Source organism: Nannobrachium achirus (assembly GCF_963921795.1).
Source record: "Nannobrachium achirus genome assembly, chromosome: 24".
Classification (NCBI taxonomy): Eukaryota; Metazoa; Chordata; class Actinopteri; order Myctophiformes; family Myctophidae; genus Nannobrachium; species Nannobrachium achirus.
In genome coordinates, this window is record NC_137831.1 from 42,595,150 (window position 1) to 42,617,532 (window position 22,383).

General features: G+C 42.2%; 1 protein-coding gene across 1 annotated transcript in view; it reads right to left on the reverse strand.

Moving 5' to 3' along the window:
* Positions 1-808: 808 nt before the first annotated feature.
* Positions 809-22,383, reverse strand: part of LOC308280433 (ribose-phosphate pyrophosphokinase 2) — a 28,521-nt gene continuing 6,946 nt past the window's right edge. The window contains exons 2-7 of the mRNA XM_080720697.1: positions 18,504-18,687; positions 15,010-15,108; positions 12,279-12,403; positions 4,866-5,039; positions 1,873-2,032; positions 809-1,164 (exon numbers count right to left, since the gene is read on the reverse strand). Coding sequence (XP_080576823.1) covers positions 1,072-1,164; positions 1,873-2,032; positions 4,866-5,039; positions 12,279-12,403; positions 15,010-15,108; positions 18,504-18,687 — 835 coding nt within the window. The 3' untranslated portion in view covers positions 809-1,071. The remainder of the gene's footprint in view (positions 1,165-1,872; positions 2,033-4,865; positions 5,040-12,278; positions 12,404-15,009; positions 15,109-18,503; positions 18,688-22,383) is intronic.

The window sequence follows — 22,383 nt, forward strand, 5'->3', positions numbered from 1 at the left end:
CCAATATTGAGACAGAGTGCAAAATAGTGAAAACACAAAGTCAAACCTCCTTGTGTCAAAACCGAGTCTTTTATTTATTATATTTATTTTATAAGACTCTTTTTATGGTCAAATACAACTTGGTACAGTCTCAGTGGAATTTTAACCTGTTTGCATGGAAAATAGGATTTCTGCTTTCACGTTTACTTATCATTGCGCACAACCTATAACAACTCAATATAGCATATCTTAAACAGTTATTAAGCCAATAAAAATAAAGATTAACACTCATAATGGCTAATAACAGAACACTTTACCCCACATATGCACCTTTGTTTTCTTTTTCTGTGTAGTGGAATGTTCTGATAATATGAAATCAATCAAAAAATATGGGAAGTTAAATTTCTTGTGAAGTTAATTAACATGAGGTAAAAAATAATAATAAAAAGGGCATGTTATAAAGAAATGGACCCTTTGGTTAAAAACGGAAACAAAATAAAATCAAACGAAAACAATCACAAAAGGTGCCACTCATAAATAGCAAGTTGTTCTTCAAAGAAGAAGAAGAAGAATTAATGGCATTTTGCTCCCGGGTTGAGAAAAGTCAGAAAGATGAAGTGTGTGTATTGGGGGCGTGACCTTCAAGGGGACGGTCACGTGAACGGCAGATCGGTCAAAATATCGCCAGATACCTCCTCCCCCTCTCCCAACCGCTTCACGGAGGGTCGCGTGGCCAAAGGTGCGTGCAGATGGGGCTTATGCGGGTGCATCCCCTCATTCAGACATGCTGCCATTCAGACACTAACCCTAACCTCTATGGAAGTGTTGCCATTCAGACAATTAGAAGTCAATGTCTGAATGGCAGCATGTCTGAATGGAGAGCGGCCCCCGGCTTTTATGCTTCGCTTATATTCCGGCCTACGATGATGTCACTCGCTGGAAAAACAGGCGATCCGCAAGCTCACAGTATGTTGCGATGCGACGTCACGTGAGCTTTTAGATCGGCCGTTTTCGGCGAGTGATGCCGTCGCACGACGAAGTATAAATCAGACCTGAGAGGCGAGGGTCCCTCTCTCTCCCCTCCTGGCCTCTCTACAAGGGGACGTGGCTGAAGAGGTAGGATACCGACTCGCCGTTGTGAGTTCTCCGAATGGCCTCGGCCAGGATCATGGCTATGTCGATCACCTGCGGAGGAAAACCACAAATGTGTCACATTGAATGGATGAAAGAATAATGGATCAACGTTGTAATAAAACTGGTGGTTTTCAACGTGGGGTCCAGGGACCCCCAGGGATCCTTGATGGGGATTCCAGGGTGTCCCCAGGAAAATAAGCAAAATGAAGCATCAAAATCAGTAATTTTTATTGTGAAACAACTGCATCTTCTGGAACAAAAAATGACCTACTCTCTGAGACTCCAAAAGGAGGTAGGAGAAAGGAAATGGGAGAAATGGCCACATGTACATGTTATATTAATCCTGTAAACATAACGGTCTGATAACTGTTATTTTATTTTTTATTTCTGTACCTTATTTTTGTTCTACTTATTATTTAGTCTTTCTTACATGTTGTCGTCTTGTTTTGTATTTTTGAGAAATAAAGAGTAAAACTTTTTTTTCTTTTTTTTAAGTCATGAAAATGGGTGCAAATCTTTGAATATATGCATTTTTAAAGCGAACGTTTGTAACTCAAATTTTGCTTCTGGGGGGTCCCTGGAACTAAATATTTTGAGATGGGGGTCCATGGCCAAATACCTATAATTTTGGGGGTCCTTCACATGAAAAAGTTTGAGAACCACTGACATAGAAACATAGGTTTTTCAAAAAACCTTAGAAGGATTCAAAAGACATAGAATCGGGTCAAAATTCAACTTTTCACGATTTTTCAAAAATACCTGGATCTTTGGGCAGGACTTCATCTTCTCCTCCTGGGGGATGGTGTTGGTGACCACTACGGCCTCGAAGGGGGCGTTGTTGATGCGTGAGATGGCAGGTCCTGAGAAGATGCCGTGTGTGAGGATGGCGTACACTTTTATGGCCCCAGCGTCTATCAGCCTGAAGAGGAGACAGAAGGCCTGGTTGAATGTGATATTTAGTTTGTGTAGTCGAATGATAACATCATTCATTATTTACGTATAATAATGGCACTCATGAAAATGACAAAGGCCTTTACATGAAATAACTATTAAGTGAACATATTTTAAGACTTGTTAAGGAACCCCTAGCTCTGGTTCAGAGCGTCAGCTGCTGACTGCTGGCTAAAAGACTAGACCAGGATTTCTCAGCCCCTATGACGGCTCAACTTCAGTCAAAATAAACTTAACTACTCACCAAACCAAAGGTAGTTTTAAAAGTCTATTCTCCGCGGTGACATTATTTTTGTCATGAAATAAAACGCACCCACCTCGAGCCACCCAGTGGCCACCGCAGACACAACCCGGAAATAAGCGGCGGTCGAGTTGGATCGAGTTGGCTGCGTTTTATTTCATGAGAAAAATGAGGTTTCCCACCGCAGAGAATAGACTTTCAACAACGCAAAACTACCTTTGGTGTTGCCTCCGCGATTTGGCCAAATGCTCCCGGCATACAGTCTGGCAAACCGGAATAGAAATGATGAGTGCCAGATAAAGCGGATGTGACGCAACCGCTCCCTTGGTGCAGTAGCAATAACATGTCCTACTGGAAGCGTTATGTCTCCTTTTTGGGGCATTATTTCGTCTTTCTCTGGTGTTATTGGTGCTACTTCCATGTTGTTTTCAAACGTTATCTTAAACTATACACTCATAACAAGAATAGGCCGCTCGAATGACTTTGTCTGAGCTATTGTGTTTCTGTTATGTTTCCAATGGGACTACAGTTCAGTGCAGCACTGGCTACTTCCGATACTCGCCGTTCGGGAGCTGCCGTTCCCCACTCTTTATTGCGACCGTAAGGTCGCAGTTTAGTATCAAAACCTCCACTGGCCGTCCGTCACGTCCGTCACGTCACACACGTCACACCTTTGCCCTGCTCATATCTCCACATCAGTATGACATCACACTGCTGACATCAGTATGACATCACACCGTACACAAATGACCCTTATATAAGACCGGCATTATCTACCGACAGCTGCTATAAGCCAACCCTGGCGATAAGGTCTGAGTCGAAGAAATGCTTCTTTCCTGGCAAGAATTGCCCCTTTATACTGTAGGGCTCGTTTGTGTATTGTATGACATCACGCCACATCATCGGCTGAGGACTGTGTGATGTCATCATATCTCCATATATGGAGACATAAGTTGCTTATGCCCAAATATGGGCTGGTGAGGTCAGACTTAGTGTGATGCGTAGGTTATCTCCATATATGGAGATTCAACTTCAATGAGTAACCATGGCAAACTGTCAACGCCCGTATGTCTTGATAATCGATAAGGTCTGAGTCGAAGAAATGCTTCTTTCCTGGCAAGAATTGCCCCTTTATACTGTAGGGCTCGTTTGTGTATTGTATGACATCACGCCACATCATCGCTGAGGACTGTGTGATGTCATCATATCTCCATATATGGATACATAAGTTGCTCATGCCCAAATATGGGCTGGTGAGGTCAGACTTAGTGTGATGCGTAGGTTATCTCCATATATGGAGATTCAACTTCAATGAGTAACCATGGCAAACTGTCAACTGCCCGTATGTCTTGATAATTGGTAAAACAAACTTTTGGCCTATTTGTGGAGATATTTATCTCCCGATTAGGGAGTCTTACTGGTATAGCATTCTGAGATTGTGGAGCGAGACTAGGTGAGTAGTGAAGTAGTTTAGTTTATTTTGACTGAAGTTGAAGAAAGAAGAAGAAATCCTGGTCTAGTCTTTTAGCCAGCAGTCTGTCATAGCGTCAATGCAGCTGATGCTTTGGAACAGATGTAAGGAACCCCGTGACTCCACATTGGGCCTCCTTTATCAAGCTAAAACAACATTTCACAATATATTGTGTGTGTGATAAACTAGATTGAATGACACACCAGTTCTACAACAGGGAAAGCTACTCTTCAGATATTTCGCTGATTGAAATGACCGATTGAACATTAACAATCGATTAATCCAGTTGTTCTCAACCTGTGGGCATGGATAGGGGCAACGGTGGCGGAGATATGAGTAGGGCAAAAGTGTGACGTGACGTGTGACGGACAGTCTGACAGACAGCCGGTGGAGGTTTTGATAGTAACTGCGACCTAACGGTCGCAATAAAACTGTGGTTCTCAAAGTGGGGTTTGGGGACCCCAGGGATCCTTGGGGGGGATTCCAGGGTGTCCCCAGAAAAAGAAGTTAATAAAGCATCAAAATCAGTCATTTTAACAGTATATACATCCCCAGGGGTGTCGCCAAATTATTTTGGGGGGTCCCCAGATGATTAAAGGGCCACTTCACCTCTGGGACAACTAGATCTTATTTTATTGTTGTACAAAAAATAACTCAGGATTGTGTTGATTGTGTCCCAAACAACAATAAAATAAGATCTGGTTGTACCAGAGGTGAAGTGGCCCTTTAACGTAATGTGCAACATTGTTTTCTCATTCAACAGTAAACAAACCAACATAAGTTGTACGTTTATAGAGGGTATCTGCACATTTCTAAAGCCACAATTTAAGGACTTTTTAACACCTCTAAAATGACAAATTAAACATTGGTCAAATTGTCAAATATTAGAGGCAGAAATTGTGAAAATAGCAGATCTACATGCTCACAACGCCTCGCAGTTCACAATAGAACCGTGTTATACAAAATGTAATGCCTCAACTCCTAGTATTTTAGGGGTCACGTCCTGAAAAGGTTGAGAACCCCTGGATTAATCAACAGAACACTTTGTGAGGTCGTCTCTTTCTCAGTGAGTGAAGGCAGGTCACTGACTTGTCCGCAGCGTGGCAGATGGTGCCGCAGGTGTCCGCCATGTCGTCCACCAGGATGGCCACGCGGTCCTTCACGTCTCCCACCAGCACCATGCGGTCCACCTCGTTGGCCTTCTTCCGCTCCTTGTGGATGAGGGCAAAGTCCACGTTGAGCCGGTCCGCGATGGACGTCACTCTGTGGGAAGGTCACAGGAAGTGGAATGGTTAGGGAGAGACAGACGGAACACAGTATTAGGGCTGCAACTAACAATTATTTTCATAATCGATTAATCGGTCGATTATTTAAACGATTAATCAGATTATGGCACTTATTTAGCCATTACCTTATACTGTACATTAGATTTTAGGTTCTTTTAGACATGTTTTAACTAACAAAAAAGACATTAAAGATGAATAATTCATTCAAAAATACATCATTTATTACATTTTGCTCAGCTACCGATTAGTTTGCTTAACTTTGCTGCAAAAAGACAAAACATAAATACCTTTTTCTGACTGCATACTGATTAAAGAATAGCTACACATTTGTCAGGCTAAATGGTAACAATACTCTTTTCAAATAGGTCATTTAAAAATAAATATTCAAGTTCTTGAGCCTATATTCCTGCACGATATTAATACAAATTCCAGCGATTAGTTGCCGATTCGATTACGTTTACTGAATTAGTTGGCAACTAATTGAATAATCGATTCGATTACGATTAATCGTTGCAGCCCTACACAATATGAGTGTGAAGGTGAGCCTCAGGCCTCAGCACAGGACAGTGTGTATTTCATTGTGGTCACTCACTACAAGCAAAGAAGGCATGACAAGTAGATGTATACAGCTTCCATTATAGATGTATAGTATATACTGTAAGTATAGTGTGTTCTGGCCACTAATACATAGGGATGGGACTATCAAGACCTGTCCATACTTTCTTTTTGCCGCGCTAATCCTCCCAGCAGGGGCGTCACACCAAATTCTGGGCACTGGGTACAAGCATTCACTGCAGGCCCCCCATGAATGTTAACTATTGAAAAATAGCAGATATACAAGCTCACAGCGCGGCACCGAGTGCCGCGCTGCGAGCTTGTATATCTGCTATTTTTGAAAGATCGTGAAAATGTGTGCAAGAAACCAAGGACCCCCAAGATGATATGTATTTGGCCACGGACCCAGATCTCAAAATATTTAGTTCCAGGGACCCCCAGAAGCAAAATTTTAGTTAGAAATGTTCGCTTAAAAAATACATATATTCAAAGATTTTCACACATTTTCACAACTTTTCAAAAATAGCAGATCTACAAGCTCGCAGCGCGGCACTCGGTGCCGCGCTGTGAGCTTGTATATCTGCTATTTTTCAATAGATAAAGTTATTAGGGCCCCTCCACCTTGGGCCCTGGTAACTCAGTCCCACTTTCCTACCCCTTGTGACGCCCCTGCTCCCAGTTTTGGTGGCACACACTTGGGCCATATGTCAAATCGACCGCCTTCATCAGGACACGCCTGCGTGCTATTTTGCTAAGAGATATGTTAAATAATTTAATTTATATACATTTTATTTGTGAATACATTTTCCCCATTGACTTTAATTAAAAATGTAGCTTTTCCAAAATATGGAAATGGCTGAAATAAGATATCCTTTTTCAGCTTTTGAAATTTATGTTATCCTATGTAAAGTACTATATTCGATCAGTCTGTCTTTCAATGTTATTTGAGATACATAAAGTGGTTTCTGTGTAAATAAGCCGTAACACTTACTAGGAGAGCTGTGTGAACAATACCTCATGCTAGAAATGGTTATATGGTTACTTGGATCTTTCAAGTAAAATAAACTCATATTTCAGGGGTCTTCAATGTTTTCAGGCCAAGGACCCCTTAGTTGAGAGCGAGATGAAGCAGGGACCCCCACAACCTGTTCATAGATTCCATATAGTTTCATTGTTTGACAGCACAATCATCAGTGTATTTTGGATTCATGTCAATTTGTGTTTTCAGATATTTAACCACTTGAACCGTCAATACTTAATAAACTTGCCCTTTCACTCTGTACTTAGTCTGCTCTTTTTCCACTCTACACCAAACCCCTTTGCCGAAAATAGCCGATCTACAAGCTTACAACACCTTGCAGCGCTGGCTAAAGTTCTCAGAATATGGAATCTAGGGTTCAAGCGGTTAATATAAAAAAGGAGAAAAAAGTTTCTATCACACAAAGATTTGAAGAAACCCCCGGTAGTAACTCTGAGGAAGACCCCTGTCATATTTCATATCTCAAGAAAGCCTTCAAAGGACTTGCTTCTGTCTAGCCTTTACTTTGAGAGTTTTTCTTTGGTTACAAGCATCAGCTGAATTGTTACGGACAAGTTTCTAGCCAGCATGAGATTTTCAGCCAGCATAGCTCTTAGTCATCCAATCCGGAAGGAAGCCCTCCTTGGCTTCCCTGTCTGTAATAATAATGCTTGGAACTAAACATTTTGAGATGGGGGTCCGTGGCCAAATACATATCATTTTGGGGGTCCTTCACACGAAAGGTTTTGAGAACCTCTGACAGTAGTCTCTCAGGAACAGACTAACTGAGCTCCAGTTAAAGTGAAAAGGACCTTTTCTTTGACGATGGCTGGCCAGATTGCTGACATGGAAACATGGGTTTTTCAAAAAAAACCTCAGAAGGATTCAAAAGACACTTATAGAATCGGGTCAAAACTCAAAATTCTAATTTTCACGATTTAAAAAAAATAGCAGATCTACAAGCTCGCAGCACGGCACTCGGTGCCGCGCTGTGAGCTTGTATATCTGCTATTTTCAACCCTGTTTGTCTTTTAACCACGTGATCCACAATCTCACTCTGGTCAACAATAATTGCGACCGTCAGGTCGTAAGTTAAAAAACTCCACCGGCTGTCCCTCCCTCCGTCACGTCACATGCCCCTACTCTTATCTACGCCACCGTTGGCCCCATCGATGCCAAACTTTGCACACACACTCCTTGGATGGCAAATCACAACCTCCGCCCCTGATTTCTCACATGGCCCTCTTCTAGCGCCACCATCAGGCCGATTTTAGCAAAACACATTTTTGGACACTGCTCCTACAGATCGTGGCCTAAAATCACGCAAAGCGGTACACAATATCTCTAAAGTCATGTCATCAACATGGATCTGTCCCATTTCCCATATTCCCTCCAGATTGGCTATAATTGCCTTCTAAAGTTTGTGTATGAGACATGATGGTCGCTTAGGCCTAACAAAAAAAAACTTTGGTTTCCGGTTGGCGACCGACCCTATTAAATACGTGCGACCCAGATGATTTTATTGGCATTTGGAGTGAAAATAAATAAATAAATAAAATTAAGTCAAAATCCGACGAGTCGATCAAAAACGTCTTACAAAAAATATATTTGGTGCGACCACATTCGCGAAGTTTAATCAAAGTTTTCTTTCGTCTAAAATATCATGTGCGCAAATGTTTTGTTTTACTATTCATTTGTCATTGCGTCATCGCGAGGAGACGGCGGCGCACAACAACAACAGCAGCACATGCATGTCCTCCTCCAGCCATGGACCTGTGTACAGTGTCTGTCGTCTGCCCGTGCAAACCACCTCCTAAAATAATTCGATTGACTACTAAAACGTTTGCAGACATAATTAAGGAGGTGAAACAGTGCCGATGTCAGTTTTCATCTGCAGCAGGGAGACACGACCGAGCGGATACATGGACCCACATCTCAGTCGACATACTCTCTACGCCCACCTAGGGATGGGTATCGAGAACCGGTGGTTCGGTTCCGTGGAATCGTTAGCCAACGTCCTTAACGATTCTGCTATCGATTCCTGCATATGCGCGATGACATCACACACGCGCCGCGCTGCCTTGTTCAGACGCAGGCTCAGCCAACATGTTGTCTAAACAGAGGCGTTCTACAGTCTGGCTGTATATTTCACGAGAATGTTCATGTTTTGATAATGAGGCGTCAGCTTTCCTAGTTAAGTTGTTACTCAAGCTCACTGCATTAACGGACAAGTCTCCCGCCAAGCTAGAGTGCCCAAAAAAGTTTGTTTTGCAAGCCCGCCTGCCGCCGCCTCCCACGTTCTTACTACAAAACGCGCTACATGTCCAATGTGCTCCATGTTGCTAAATGCTCCCCTATATCACATGTGCAAGAAAGAAAAGTATGTAAATTCTTTGATCCAAACTGTTGAAGACAGTGCTTCAGCTTTAGCTGTGTACAGCAGCAGCTCCACGAGCTTCAGCGAGCTTCGCAACCGACATAGAGTAGGCTACAGGGGCGCTGGAACAGCCTGGAAGGGGGGTGCTGAGGGTGTTTCCAGGGGCGCTGCAAGGGGGGGTGCTTTTTCTTTTTAAGATATATACACACAGAGCTATATTAAAACAATAATGTACTTGACTTTGGGGAATACACTATGTTGAAACAAGGTGTTTGATTATCACATGGTCACCTTGCCACCTCCGGTTGGAAGGGAAATTGAATTTAAATTTTGTTTTCAAATAAATCCCGCTTTGATGGCACAACAAAGTCTATTTATTTGAGAACTAGAAACTGTCTGTAGGCTCATTGTTGCAAACTAACACCATTGTATATGGGGAATAAAACACTGTAGAAAACCATTACAAAAATAATACCCGATGTTGTAGTGTGTGTGAGTGAGTGACTGTGTGTGTGCATGCGTGCTGTGTGTTGCACCGTGTGCTAAAATAACTAATAAACAGTTACTTGTTACACCGTTGTGTGGGAAAATAGCACCCAAAACAGTAATAAAAATAACCCAAAACCTCTCTAGAAAAAGAAGAAAAGGAGTGGAGGAGGTAGAAAAGACTATTGGCCACTATTTCTGACCAGCTGAGAATCGATAAGAGAATCGATAAGGAATCGAATCGATAAGCAGAACCGGAATCGGAATCGCTAAAATCTTAACGATACCCATCCCTAGGCGGAGCCTCTAGCCTCTCAGGCTGGGTCTGTTTTGGCCATGTTCGACTTTAAATATTTAGCCCTGAGATGCGAGGAGGAACCTCGGAATCGGAGCCTTCGTCGTCTCATGCATCTGCCCCTCAGTCAGCATTTGACCGATTATTTTTGGTATGCGAGTGATACAGCACTTTACTTTGGTACTTTACTTAGGTGCTTAGAGTTTTCAATTGTTTAGTGTTTGTTGTTTTCAGACACTATTTTGTAAGTGCAGTGTACTGTACATGAACCATTTAATGATTTAGAAATTGGTAACTCAGGAAAACAGAATATATTAAAAAAGAAGCATATCGATCATTGCCATAGGGAAAAAAAAAAATAAAATACCTACCCATCCTTCCCATGAGGAAATAAAATAAAATTCCTTGCTACCCATCATGCCCACAAAAAAATTAAAATAAAAAATAAAATAAAATAAAATCCCTACCTACTCAGCCCTAAAATGACAGCCAACCGGAAACCAAAGTTTTTTTTTTTAGGCCTTATCCCCTGATTAGGGAGTCTTACTGGTGTAAAGTAGGGTTTACGTGGTTAACCAGTCTTTATTCCCCTCCCAGAGCATGTTTAAAATGATTGCATATCCTCCATTACCAAATTACATTTACCATGTATTATTGCGAACAATTATGCTAACCCTTTATTTTGTGGCTACCTGGCAAACTGTTGACACTGCTAATTTTAACTAGAGCGTGTCTCCACTCTCCACCTAAGAATAGCCTTGATAGCACCGTTTCTTTCACCACCCAGCCATTAATCATCTACTCCCTAAATTAAAAGCCAGGCTAGGTTTCCTTTTTCGTAAAAAAAGAACCAGCTTCACCCATTCAGTGAAACATGTTCTAGTTCAAATTACCACACTTCTCTTTGACATATTTTATACCGGTACATCTTTTATACCAAATCAAATGTCTTTACCAGGTCAGGAATTTCATGGAGGCCATGAAGGCCATGGCCGTCGTTGCCCCTCAGTTTGGCCTTGTACCTCTCAAAACAATGCCATGTCCTGAGGCCACAGTGGCCTTAATGCCCCAGCTGACTGTACCACTTTCTGCTCTGTCTCTTTCTTGTCAATATGTAGACAGTAGACACCAGTGTCTCTTTCTTGTCATGTAGACACCAGTGTCTTTTGTTGAGATTCTGAAATCTTAATTCCCTCGAGTTAAGATTTCAGACTCGAGACTTTGATTGGTGCAGGGCTGATCATGGATCAGATTGTAAATACCATCATTTATCTATTTCAGGGGTTTTCAAAGTGGGTGACAGGGCACCCTGGGGTGCCTTGATGACAGTCCAGGGGTGCCTCCGAACAATTGGATGATATTTGGAATTCATCAATATCACGACACTATGTTTAGACCTGATTTGCACTGTACTTGATGAGTTCCTTTTCCATCTATGGCCAACTCATGGCCAACTCTCTTCACCAAAAATAGACGATCTACGAGCTTGTAGAACCTGCCCCCCAGAATAGAGATGCTGGGGTTCAAGTGGTCAAACATCAAGTATCAAGTTATGTTCAGTCAGTTCTGATGGAAAAGGATATTTCTCCGTGACATAGCCTAAATGTAAGATTCTAAACGTTAACAGTGTAATTCAGGGGTGCCGTGGATGAAAAATGTAGGGTTGCCCTGAGTCTAAGTTTGAAAACCCCTGATCTATTTCACTGCAGATTAGGTTATCATCCCTAACCCTTAAATTCAACAAATTGTTTCGATCTTGTTTTATTTGATGGCCTTCCTGCCCTGGCATTTGTGCCCTCAAAAAACGGACAACACCAAAAGCCAAGTGGCCTTGCCCCTTGAATGATGAAATTACAGGCCTGGTCTTTACCCACTGTGCCACTTAAATAGGTTTAATTGCTGGTGACGCACGCACACACACGCACGCACGCACGCACGCACGCACGCACACACACACACCCCTGTCTGCAACCTACACCAACACAGCGACAATTCAATTCATAAACAAAGTCATTCTCTGTCAATGTCCACCATGACCATATCTCAGCTATCTACAGCATTTATATCTCAGGACCTCTTACTACACTGTGTCTTCTCTGTATATACACCTAATCCCCTCCCTAAGACCCAGACCTCCCATGCACACAACTCATAACAATCCTCTGACTCCAGTGATGGGAATGAGATACAAAGGTCATCCATTTACAACCTGTGATGTGACAATAAAGTTGTCCCAACATCAACAATTGATCCAGAAACATCCATTTTCATATGAAGGCCCATTATTTATTCAGCATTTGATTTAGCCTTTCAGTCCCCAAACTTAGAATATTTTGATATCGTTGGATAAATATTTTGTCCACAATAGGAGACCAATAGGAGAGAGGGCAAACGTCGATCAAAATAACAATTCTTCTACATTCTCTGTAGACTAGCCATTCCGTTTGTAATACCCGAGGGCCTCTCATTAATTCATCCCGGTTACCTTTTGGCTCCTCCTGCGTCTGGAGACACGATTATGCAATTCTTCCATTCAGGAATGTTCTCTCGGATCCACTGCAGGACGGCTGGCTCAGCGTACAGATTGTCCACTGCAATGTCAAAGAACCCCTGCAATGAGAACAGTGGCAACTTTTAGCATGTCTTCAAGGAAAACATTGCTGACACTCTGACAGAATTAATCACTAGCCAGTAGACTGCCAATTTTAGAAGGTTGCCAAGTGTTCTTTTGAGTCTACAAGTTACCACACGCACACATATGTACGTACAGTGCGTACTCAAAGGTGAATCAGCTCGATATAGGCCCTGAAGGCTTGTATTGTTAGTTAAACATATTTAGTCTGTAGGACACACAGATCATATTGCACAGATCATATGAGAAACACTGCGACAGGAGAATACGCCCACATCCCTACCCTCCCCTGCCCCTTCTTTGTATATACTTTCTGTTTGTACTTTCTGTTTGTATTGACTTACTGTATTTTGTTCTTACATAGTTTTTCTTTTCTGACTATATCTACTGCATAGTACTGTGTGAGATATGAGATACTTTAATGGTTTCCTGTGGAAATGAGCGTAGTCTTTTCTAGGATCTCCTTTTAGTAGACCTTGTACCAGTGAACTGTACCGTCATGAAACTGCACTTTTTCCTATGCAAACTTCTAATAAAGTCTTCAATCAATCAATTCCTACATCGCTCACGTAATATGCAGCCAACATTAAAAAGTCCAAGTATGGGGGGTTGGACATCTAATTCAACAATATTGACCTACAAAGTATACAGACCTGACAGAGACCTCGGAAAGAAATAAAAACCAAGAGGAAATACGAGCTAAGAAAGACAAAGAAACAACCATTTAGTTTCCGGACATTTTGCGATAGATCCGTTTCCTCAGTACATTTAACAAGACCTCTGTACCCACCTGAATCTGGTACGCTATGAAACCGTGTTTCTCAAACCTTTTGAGTTCACAAACCCCCAGTTTAGTATTCATTAAAGATTAGACCATGGATCCGTAAGGGTCCATTTGGTTCCATTTGTAAGTTTCGTACACTGTCAGAGTTACAGATCTACTGTATACCGGTAAGTATCCACTTGGTTCCTAAATCATTATGCCGGGGACCCACCTGAATCTGGGATGCTATGAAACAAACACACCTGTACCTAGGCCCAGGGTTCCCACGGTCAGGAAATTCCTGGAAATATTTTGAAATTAGAAAAATATTTTTCCAGTACTGGAAAAGTTTTGGAATTTATCAAGGGTCCTGGAAGGTCCTGGAAAAAATAGCTATGCATTGTATTTGGTTATTGATTTTGTTACCCTCTGAAATGACAAATTAAACATTGTCCAAATTGTCAAATATTAGAGGCAGAAATTGTGAAAATAGCCGATCTACATACTCACAACGCTTCGCAACGCGAGGCGTTGTGAGCATGTAGATCTGCTATTTTCACAATAGAACCGTGTTATACAAAATTCCTCAACTCTTAGTGCTCGTCAGGGTGGCGGGTCCCCAGTTAAAACATGATTATTTCGGGGGTCACGGCCTGAAAAGGTTGAGAACCATTGGCATACCACTACCTGTCTTTGGGCATTGCGCATAGGAGTAAGTGACCTGTTATTGAGTTGAATTATTGTTATATAGTCCTGGAAATTGGGTTTTGGAAAAGTTTGGGAAATGAATTGGTAAAAATGTGTGGGAACCCTGTAGGCCTACTCATGTACTGAAGGAAGCATGAGCTCAGTTCGGGGCCCTCCGCAGGTTGGCAGAGGGAAGGTAGCGCCCAGGATTACACTGGGTGAAAAATGGGTTACAAAATCGTGGGATAAAAATGTTGTTATGATCGTGACAGCCCTAGCACCAGTGTTGGGAAAGTTCACTTTAAAAACGAACTAGTTCAAGTTCAAGTTCAGAACTTCTAAAATGAACTAGTTCATTTCATAATTCATAATTCTATATTTTGAACTAAAGTTCATGGTTCCCCAAAATGAACTAACTTAGTTCTTTTTCGTTCTTTTTTTAACCATAATTATTTTTATACTTTTGGCTATTAAAAAAAATGTTTAGACGTTGCTGCATGCTATTATTTGTCAAAATTATTGACACAGCCCATATAGAACCACACACAGCAATAATTTCATCCAACTTAACATTGAGGTGCCCACAATATTTATGTGCCCACTGCCCAGTCTTCCTGCACCCTTATTGTGAAGGGCTGAAGGCAGACGTTTCTAAACCTGGCGCACAGCATGTTTCCGCGTTGGTTAAAATAGCTGATCTACAAGCTCACGTTGTCTCATGGATGCGACGTGTTGTGAGCTTGCAGATCAGCTATTTTCGCTGTGCAACACACATAGGACAAAGTATAGTCAGGCTTGCGAGACGTAACGAGGAGGAGATTCACAGTGCAGCTGCAGAGTGCAGACAGCACCGCATATCAACGTTCCCGAGGAGCTGCGTGCAGTGCGTACTATTGGAGCATGTGAATGAAAAGAGAGAGGAGAGGACAGACGACCGCGGAGGCGCGGACCGCCGCATGAACGGCCGACGAACGCCGACGAACGCCGTTCACGGGCGTCAGAATGACCGCGGTCGACAATATCGTTCATCAAGCGAAAACAATTACGTTCAGTTCACGTTCGCCCAAAATATGAACGTGTTCATGAACGATCGTTCTTTGAACGCGTTCGGGTACAACACTGCCTAGCACCCACCTGGATCTGGGATGCGTGGAGGTCCATGGTGATGATGTGATCGGCTCCAGCCACCGACAGCATGTTGGCCACCAGCTTGGCAGAAATGGGTGCACGACTCTGCCACACACAGACAAAGACACAGTCAGTCATTTGAATGTAAGGGTTAAACTCTAGTGGAATACACACACGAGAAAGTCTGGCTCTGCCATAAGAGGCAGAAATCCATTACCGTGTGTCAAATTCAATACCGTTCCTGCATTTACAAATCAGGCATTTGCGTTGGGACACAGTGGCTGTCGCTGGGATAAAATTAAAAGATGCAGGCAATTTAGGGATGTAATAACACTCTCATCTAGAGTGATGCATGAAAGTGCAAGGTTGCAGGCATGAACAATTTGTCAAACAACACCCGGGCAAGTCGCGCATTTATAGATAGATTATTACCCTGATTGTTTAAACATGACGTCATGGTCCGCTATGCTCGATAACAAGCTTGATAAGCCCAAAGCTTATTGATACCGGGTACTCAATACATTTGCTATCGAGTTTGTAGCGGGCCCTTGCTTCGAGCTCCATCCCTATTCTGGTCCTGATATATACAGGAGAGATGAAGAAACACTGTACTCATGGGTTAATAGATAATTCGGGGAGGAAATCCACTAACTGCTCCCTCTTCTCAGGAACAATAATGTCTGTATGTCAAGTCCCAGGTTGATGAGAGCATGCGTTGTAATCCATTACTGAGCTAAATCAGAAGGACTGACTAATAATGTTCTTTAGACTTCAATCCATAGTGGTGGTCGTAAACAAGGGTCACCTGACCCTTGTTTGTCCAGCACTTGGTTTTAGAAGCTGCTTTTTAAAATAGAGATGCTCCCGATCACAGCATCAAATCCATAAATGATTCTATTTATTGTGTTAGTGTGGCAGCATTTATATATTTAATGATTCTTTTTACAAAACATTGACATCGTATATTAAGTATACACATTAGGAGATTGCGGAGGTCCCTTAGTATCCTACATTCAGTCCCAAAGATAAATATTGTGAAAATAGCTGATCTAGCTTGTAGATCAAAGCCAATAGAGGCAAAGCCGATTACCGATCAAAGCCGATAGAGGATTTATCGGGCGATCACGATTACTCACCGATCAATCGGCACATCTCTACTTTAAAAGACGGGGAAAAAAGCTATGACAATCTGTCATTTATCTTTAAAACAATCATTTATAATGCAGGCACTTCCAGGTCAAATCTTTGCCAAGCAAAGGTCCACATTGTAAATCCAAGAGAAGGCATGCGTAGGGTTAAGCACCAGCCACAGCTGAAACATTTGGACCCTGGTATTTACACCTCACTGTGAGTAGAAGGAACACTGCTTAAAAACTGAATATGCATAATGAATAACAGTAGCCTGAATGCTGCTGCAGTAGAGCTAGAAGAGAAACTGGCCTTGTATTGCATTTTAATGTACACAATGTGCTAATTTATTTGATACTACAGATTGCCACGACAATCCAGTCAAAGAATGTTGATTTATTTATTCTTTAGAGTGGCTACTACAACAACAACAACTGTGCCAGCGTGAGATAATGATTTACAAGACAAGAATGCGGTGTGAACGCATTTCTTTCTGCACCGTGGAATGCAAAATGTCCACACATCGAGGTCTTGAATAAAACGCATGCGACGCTCATTCCAGAAAAACCTTAAAAATTAACAGAGGTTTCAGATCGAATTGCAGCAGCCGTGTGGGAAACCTGCACAGATGACCTTTAACCCATTTAGGCCTAGAATTATTGAATGCTTTAACCAATGAAAAATAGCAGATATACAAGCTCACAGCGCGACACTCGGAGCCACGCTGCGAGCTTGTAGATCTGCTAATTTGAAAAGGTCATGAAAATGTGTGCAAATCTTTGAATATATGTATTTTCAAAGCGAACATTTGTAACTAAAGTTTTGCTTCTGGGTGGTCTAGATATTTGGACTAGATATTTTGAGATGGGGGTCCATGGCCAAATACATATCATTTTGGGGGTCCTTCACATGAAAAGGTTTGAGAACCACTGACACAGTAGTCTCTCAAGAACAGACTAACTGAGCTCCAGTTAAGTGAAAAGGGCCTTTTCATAGAAACATAGGTTTTTCAAAAAGTCTTAGAAGGATTCAAAAGACACTTATAGAATCAGGTCAAAATTCTTTTTTTCACGATTTTTCAAAAATAGCAGATCTACAAGCTCACAGCGCGGCACTCGGTGCCACGCTGTGAGCTTGTATATCTGCTATTTTTCAATAGTTAATGATACACAATACAGTGTACCCGTTCTAAATGGGTTTTAAGAGAGGTTGTCTTGTACAAATCACACCTGGCGAATGGAGGCAAGACACAATTTACAGTCAACATTGCAACATAATTGTATACTGTGTGACCACTGGACCATCAGATTAGGAGTTAGTGTGTGATGTTGCTGGGCAGTGCACCTTGGAACTGTGTTTCCACAGAGTTTCTGCAATGTAATTCATACACAGTTGTGTGTTTGAATTTGGATTACATATAATCACATACTAACAGATACGTGTGTGTGTGTGTGTGTGTGTGTGTGTGTGTGTGTGTGTGTGTGTGTGTGTGTGTGTAGGTTTGTCACAATTATTACATAAACGTCTAAACGCAATTATTAGACATAATAGCAACTATTAGACATAATAGCAATTATTTTGTCATAATCGTCATAATCATTACCATGCTGAAAAATGATCATATATTTTCAAAAATAGTGGAAATTGTAGATTGGCTATTTCCACTATCAATGTTCTTTTTAGAGTATAAAAATGTCAAATATCTCAGTCATATCTTTGTATATTTAGGTTATGTGTCATATCTGCCATGTACAACTTCACAGCCTAAAAGCTATACAGAAATGTAATTGTCAAACGATAATCTCAATTATTTGAGTGACAATTAATCGTAATAATAATGTCATAATCGTGACAGCCCTATGTGTGTGTGTGTGTGTGTGTGTGTGTGTGTGTGTGTGTGTGTGTGTGTGTGTGTGTGCGTGTGCAGGGACGTGCAGAGAATGTTAGAGAGGCAGGGGCTGACATTTCTAAAAGGGCCTTTTGGTGAAAATGACGAAAATAGCCGACCTCCAAGCTCACAACGAGTCGTGCACTTGGAGGTCGGCTATTTTCGGCGCTTGATACCACATTGAACTAAGCATGATCAAGTCAATACTGGAGATGTGGCGTAACGGCATGGATTTCTACACAGAGGACATTTCTTTCAACATAAGATGCTGCATTCAAGTTCAATTCTCTTGAATGCTGCCTTCAGGTATGGCATGGAAAGAGGGCATTTGCATTTCTTTCACTATAGTAAAAACTGCATTCATGGGGCTCCAGCCCCCTTTGATGTTTATGTGTGCACGTCCCTGTGTGTGTGTGTGTGCGTGCGTGCGTGCGTGCGTGCGTGCGTGTGTGTGTGTGTGTGTCTACAGTGTCCGTATACAGACCTTGTCTTTCTTGTCCTGCCGGGCGTAGGGGAAGCAGGGGATGACGGCGGTGACGCGAGACGACGAGGCGATCTTGCAGGCGTTGATCATGATGAGCAGCTCCATCAGGTTGTCGTTGATCTCGCCGCAGCCGCTCTGCACGATGTACACGTCCTCGCCGCGCACGCTCTCCCCGATCTCCACGCTATAGCGAAAAAGGATAAGGAAACAAAAGCATGATTAGGGCTGTCACAATTATTACATCATCGTCTAATCGCAATTATTTGACATAATCGCAATTATTTTGTGATAATCGTCATAATCGTTTACATGTTGAAAAATGTTTATATATGTGTTCAAACATAAAAAATAGTGGAAATAGCAGAGCTACAAGCTCACAACGCGTCGCATTGTTTTGGAAAGTGGAATTCGGAGATTCAGTTTGAGGTGACAATCTTTTATGAGTGACATCACAGGCTGGGCACATAAAAATGTGGGATAACTCGTCTATGCCGTCTGGAATACTTTCAAGATGTTTGTCTGTTGATTGCGTTGAAGGACGAAATATAAATCACAGGCAGCAAGGGGAGAGAGAGAAGGAGCGATGTAGGCCTACTGTATGACAACAGGATTTAACTTTGGCCTATTTTGTGCAGAACTTGGCATGTTTGATGAACAATTGAACACGTGAAGTTGACATTTCGACAATATTATATGTCCGTTCTGTCATACCACAATGGCTGCCGCCTGGAGGCGATTTCTTTTTTTTCTTCTACTCTGGCTTTTTAGGGCTTCGGGCTTAAAATGATGAAACTTGTTAGGGCCGGGCCGAGCCTCGGGCCTGCCCCGTCGGGCCCAGTTAGGGCCGGGCCTTAATTTTCAGGCCCATTGAGAACTCTAGCCCCCACGCACGCGGTTATAGAAATTAATTAATGTTCCACAAGGATGAAGGATTTGAAGAATTGACAAATATTTATTCAAAAAGGCAAAATGTTGAACAGAGTACCGGTAACAGCATTCACAAAAGACAGAGCTCTGACCTCCATGGCCAGAGCTTGGACCCCGTGGGGCAGAAGCCTTCCTGAGGTGTCATATGGGACACCTCTTATACACCAAGGTGCTCTCCCTAGATGGAGATAGAATCTAAACATCTATACTAAGTACCATACGGTATATAATAAGGCTGACTGGTTAAGTTGCAATGACCATGTATAGCATACATGGTCAACTGGCGGCCCGGGGGCCACATGCGGCCCCCAGCCTCACTTAATGTGGCCCGCAGGTTGATACCAGAATACTGATATACGGTATTATTGAGTTCAGCTGTTCCAATTCCAAACATGACCTGCTTTAATTCCTTCAGTCTATATTAGTAGCTTAATGACTAGTAGCATTAAAATGTATTTTTTCATAAGTTTATAAAGTTAACATGAGTATGTAATTAAATGTGTTTGAAATTAAATCAAAATGTTACATTTCAGGATTCCAATTCAAAAATAAAAAAGATATTCAGGATTCCAATTCAAAAGAAGCAAAAAATAGCCGATCTACAAGCTCAAAACGCATCGCAGCGCGATGCGTTTTGAGCTTGTAGATCTGCTATTTTTTGCTTCTATGAGATACTAGAATGACAAAGTAGGACATAGCAATATGCAATGTGGCCCTCTGGAGTGAACCATCATCAAAGTTGCCCACCCCTGATATATAGCATTTATGCTGACACAGAGGAGAAGTAGAAGTCACAGTCCATGGATGTCAGCTGTTGGATTTCTTTAGACTACATACACATATTTGTTACTCTATAAATATTTCTACCACAATCTTCCTCATGACGGCGATAACATCATTTTGGTCCACACCCCAAACCTGGTGGACTCCCTGCAGGACGCGGCCCAGAGGAACGTCACCGGCCTGTGGCACCCGACTAGGGGTGGGCGATATAGAAAAATCAAACCTTGGTTCGAAGTAAAGCGGGGAACTCTGTGATCTATACATTCTTCCAATTCTGAATGAATGAATGATTTTATCTGGAGGGCCGAATGGTCTCATTGGACTTTTTTAATCATCCAAACATCAGACCGGGACGGAAGTTACACACATATTCTGGACGTACGGGACAGATAAAACCTGTTCATTCTGGACTGGAATGACCATATATGGACATGAACGGGACACACAAAGCCAAAAATGCAATATCACGATTAGGCCTGGGGCGGTATCGACATTTTGTTACCGCGATTACAGTCTTCCCATTTACCGACGGTACTGCGGTAATTACCGCACCCCCGTATCTATTAATTAAGGTTCGGCGATAAGCCAAAATATTGCAATCATCTTCCCAAAAGTCGCCTCTCCACAGTGGAGAGGCGACACAGCCTGACCGCCCGAGTTATACTTCTCCGTACAGCACAGCGGGTATGGCTTTGAAAGGAGCAGATCTACAAGCTCACAACACATTGCATCCGCGACGCGTTCTGAGCTTTTAGATCTGCACTGTCGGGTTACCATAGTAACGTAGGCTAGCTAGTAGGCTTTTCAGACACAAACAGCTGTGTGAACAAACCAGAAGAGGAAGGGTAGTCAGATCGTGTACAGTGATTCTGTAAACTCACGTCACGTCTCAACTCTCAAATCGCAGTGATTGAGTGCTGCTATATACAGGTTTTAGTTACAAGACTTGACAGAAAAGGTTATAAAATCTCCGACGCGCCGCCGAACGGGCACAACGTGCGACGCGATGGAAAAAGTTAAATAGTTTCATTTTCGGCTTTAGTCCACGCGGCCCGCGCTCCGCCAGTAATCCGTATGAATAAAAAAAGATATGCCACAACACAAGGTATGTATTAACATCCTTGTGTCGAGTGGATTACAAAGAAAGTTTACGCTGCTCTGTACTCCTCTACGCAGGCAGCTGCAGGAGTGACTGTCTGTGTCTGAGTGAGAGTGACGTATGTGGCTTCCAAACTGTGGTACACGGCCCAGAGCAGAGCGGCATGGAGCGCATGCGGTCCTCGCTTCTCCCCTGTTTTAAAACTCGCTTGTTTTCCAATAAAAAATAGACTTTTTTTTGTCTTTTTTTACCGCGGTAAGCACACTGACACCGCGGTAGACCTCGGTTTACCGCGGTACGGCGGTACGGCGGTTACCGTGTCCAACCCTAATCACGATATTTTCCCAAGCTGTATCACGATACACAATTTTATCACAATTCTTTTTCTTTTCGTTTTTTATGTTTTTTTATGGTTATTTTTCAAGACAAAAACTAGACTCTCTGGGTTCCTTTTGGGAGGTCTAATTTGAACTTTACAAATATGTAAAGTTAACCAAATGGACCCTTACGGGTCCATTTGGTTTCATTTGTATACTGTCAGAGTTAAGGGGAGACCTTGACATTTTGAAGTTTGAGAGCTACTGATTTAGACCAAAATGCAGGTTTAAATTGAATTCTGCAATGAATCTCTGTATTAACGATTAAACAGGATTTCTTACAAGGCTCCCTCAATTGTATCACAATATACGGTATCTCTGAAAAGGCATATCGTGGAGACATTGTATCGTCTCAGCGATAATTATCACCATATCGCCCACCCCTACACCCGACCACCCATGCATTTACAAGCAGATGACGCTCCGGCATGGTAATCACGGCAAGGACATGTATTGTATGACCTGTGGAAGGCGGCAACGGACCCACAGGTCAAACAGAAGGCCTCTGAAACAAACGGCATGTCGGTGAAAATGGCTCTCCTGTGTAAACCCTCATCTAACACCTACCCCTGTAGGGAAGGCTTTGCATAGAATAGATTGTGGTTAAAAGGACAACTTTGTTTTTTTTACAACAAGGGTTCATATTTTAGATAAAATAAAAGATGAGTGTTAAAATGTTTTCATTCACTTCTTT